This window comes from Medicago sativa, chromosome 6, assembly GCF_051527215.1.
Source record: "Medicago sativa cultivar Bolivia chromosome 6, Bolivia_mono, whole genome shotgun sequence".
In the NCBI taxonomy this organism is placed as follows: domain Eukaryota; kingdom Viridiplantae; phylum Streptophyta; class Magnoliopsida; order Fabales; family Fabaceae; genus Medicago; species Medicago sativa.
The window spans coordinates 69,542,911-69,545,742 of record NC_140754.1 but is presented as its reverse complement, the minus strand read 5'-3'; the positions used below and the strand labels follow the sequence as shown (position 1 = coordinate 69,545,742).

Genomic DNA, 2,832 nt, shown 5'->3' with positions numbered 1-2,832 from the left:
ATTAATCCTTATGTAGTATTAATTAACATATAACTTGATTGAGTCCGTTTTTCTAAAGCGAGTCAACTGTTGATTAACAAATCAAATGTTTATATAATAGATACATCATAACAAATTACAAGTTTGTTAAAATAATACCATTTAATTTTTTAACATTACATTTTAGATCTTTCATCGGATGGGCCAAATTTAAGTTTATTCAATAAGAAGTTCAATATAAATAATACCATATAATATGCTGTGATGCAAGTTAAATAAATTAGCACATAATTTATAGTTATTAATCTTTTCTATATAATAATCAAAATTAAAATTACAAAGTTAGAGCAATTTTTTTTTTATTGATTCCTTATAACTATTTATCTTCCTTGATTTGTTTATTATTGATCACTAATATGCCGCACGAATTACACTTCTGTCTTACTAGCTTCAAAGACCTTTCAAGACATGAATTACACTTGTACTTTCACATGATTGGTCACTTTTCTAATAGGGCTTTCAACGGCTAATAATTTGTCATCAAGAGCTTGAAATTTCAGCCACTTTTTTGTTGGATCCATTTTGTAAAAGCCTCAAGTGTTCTCATATCAGCTCTATAATGTTTTTGAGTGAACTCAAGAAGCATAGGCCATGTAAAATCAGGATAGATTCTTGGTGTCAAATCACTCACCAATTCACTTGGTGGACAAACCACCTTATCACCTTTTGGACACAAAAAGAAAGCTAGAGATTTTCTTGTTGTCTTGTTGTTCACCACTGCCCTATGTAAACAACTCTTGTATCTCCCATTTGAAAGAGCCTAAACAAATAGAGTGAAAAAAAAAAGTTCAATAACACCATCATACATAAAATATGTGGCCAAAATTCATGACCCTTTTGTTAAATATTTCTTTTAAAAAAATTGAGTTACAAAAATAATTTTTCAAAAAAAGTACTCAATAGTTGCTCATTTAAAACAACTTCTAGAATATTTTTTTTCAATTTTTTTTTTAAGAATCTAAAACAAACCAATGAAAACTTTCAAAAGTGTTGAAAAGAAAGAGAACATAACATACCATGAAAGTGTCGCCAATATTGACAACAAAAGCATTGAAATTTGGCTTAATGGAATGCCACTCATTGTCAACAAAAACTTGCAAGCCACCAACTTGGTCTTGGTGTAGAATGGTTAAAGATGTTGGATCACAATGAGGTCCAGTTCCTAATGTAAGATCAGGTTTTTGACATGGTGGGTAATAATTAAGCCTCATTATTGATTTGTTCTCTTCAAAAAAATCTCTAAAACAATTTTTTCCAACTCCAAGGCTCATTCCAAGAAGCTCCATTATCCCCAAAGAAAGTGTACTCATTGCTTCACAATACTTTTGGTAAACCTCCCTATATAAATTAAATTAAAAAAAATATATTTTAGTACATAACACAAAGGAAATGAATCATTAAAGAAAATATATAAATTAAATGAAAAAAAAAATAGATATATTTTTTTGCCTACCCAAATTCCTCAAAATCTTCCCCTAATGTGTTGCAAAGGTAGTCTTTAACTATATTTTGTGAGTTTTTCTCATCAGAAAATTGGAAAGAAAGTGTTTCTTTCCATGGAAGTTTTGAGGAGAATCTTCCAGTGAAACTACTAGCATAACCACAATGTTCTCCTGTTTTCCTCTGAGCTCTCTGTTTTTGAGACAGGGGATTCTCAAAGAAACCATCCATGTAACTATGAGCATGTTGTATTAACTTTGCATCAATACCATGATTCACAACAAGAAAAAAACCATGTTTTTCACATGCTTCACCAATGATTTTTGAAGCTTCCATTGCAGCAAAAGGGTCACCAGAAAGGAAATTTTTTAAATCAATGAGTGGAACATCAAGTTCAGGTATATTCATGCATGGTTTCTCTTCATCTGGCCAAATGAATTGTTTTGGAAGGTTAATGGTGTGCCTTAGAAATGAAGCATCAAAAACTAATGATGATTCTTCATCTTCATTTTTACTATGGTTTTGTTTTGGTGATTGAGTCATAGCTTTTATACTTGTTATGCACTCTATAGCCATTGCATTAACAATGCAAAACTAGTTATAATAATTTATAATGGAGAGAGAGAGGCTTGAGAGAGGATGAAAGAAAAACTAAGAATACTTATTGATGCAATGAGAGAAAAAACTTGCATTATATATAGGCAGAGAGGATTTCTATTTTCTCTCCAACATGCAAGTCACCAACATGTTTGAGCCAGTAAGTGAATCATACACATAAAAGAGCACAAAAGTGTAATTCTTTGAATTGAAAAATAAAGTTATCTTATAATTTATAAGTTATAATAATCTTAAAAGAGTTGGATCATAATAATGTCTTTAATTAACTAAGCTTGGTTAAAGACAAAAATGTTCAATAAAATATGTTGAGTAAAGATAACATTTCGAGCAACAAAGACAGACAAAAGTATACATTTTTTATAAGATAATTTATCAGAGAGGTTTTTTATGTCTTTAAACCTTCATTAAAGGAAACGATAAATTTTGAATTATATTAATTTTAAGTTTTAGTACTTATTTTTCAATGTGAAGTTTTTCCTAATTCAATCTTAATTTGTTACACGAGTTTTAAATATATTAAAATTCCGAGTCTTTCATTTTTAATATCACGAATTTAAACAGACGAATGACGGCCTGAATCATTTAGCAGATAATGTCAAACTTATGTCTTTCTCTTGGCTTAAGGCAAATATGCCCACTTTCGCCTTCAGTTACACTGACTGGTGGCGGCACCCTCTACTGTGTATGGGTGTTATGGTATAGTTTTTTTTTTCTGTCATTCTTCTGTTGTGTTAT

General features: G+C 30.0%; 1 protein-coding gene across 1 annotated transcript; it reads right to left on the bottom strand.

The window, feature by feature from the left end:
* Positions 1–270: 270 nt before the first annotated feature.
* On the bottom strand, positions 271–2,148 carry LOC146916539 (gibberellin 20 oxidase 1-like). Its single transcript, XM_085718600.1, has 3 exons — positions 1,493–2,148; positions 1,056–1,377; positions 271–799 (listed from the first exon to the last, which is right to left on the bottom strand). The coding sequence occupies exons 1-3, from the start codon at positions 2,053–2,055 to the stop codon at positions 536–538; spliced, it is 1,149 nt and encodes a 382-aa protein (XP_085574726.1). The 5' UTR covers positions 2,056–2,148; the 3' UTR covers positions 271–535.
* Between the last annotated feature and the right edge of the window lie 684 nt (positions 2,149–2,832).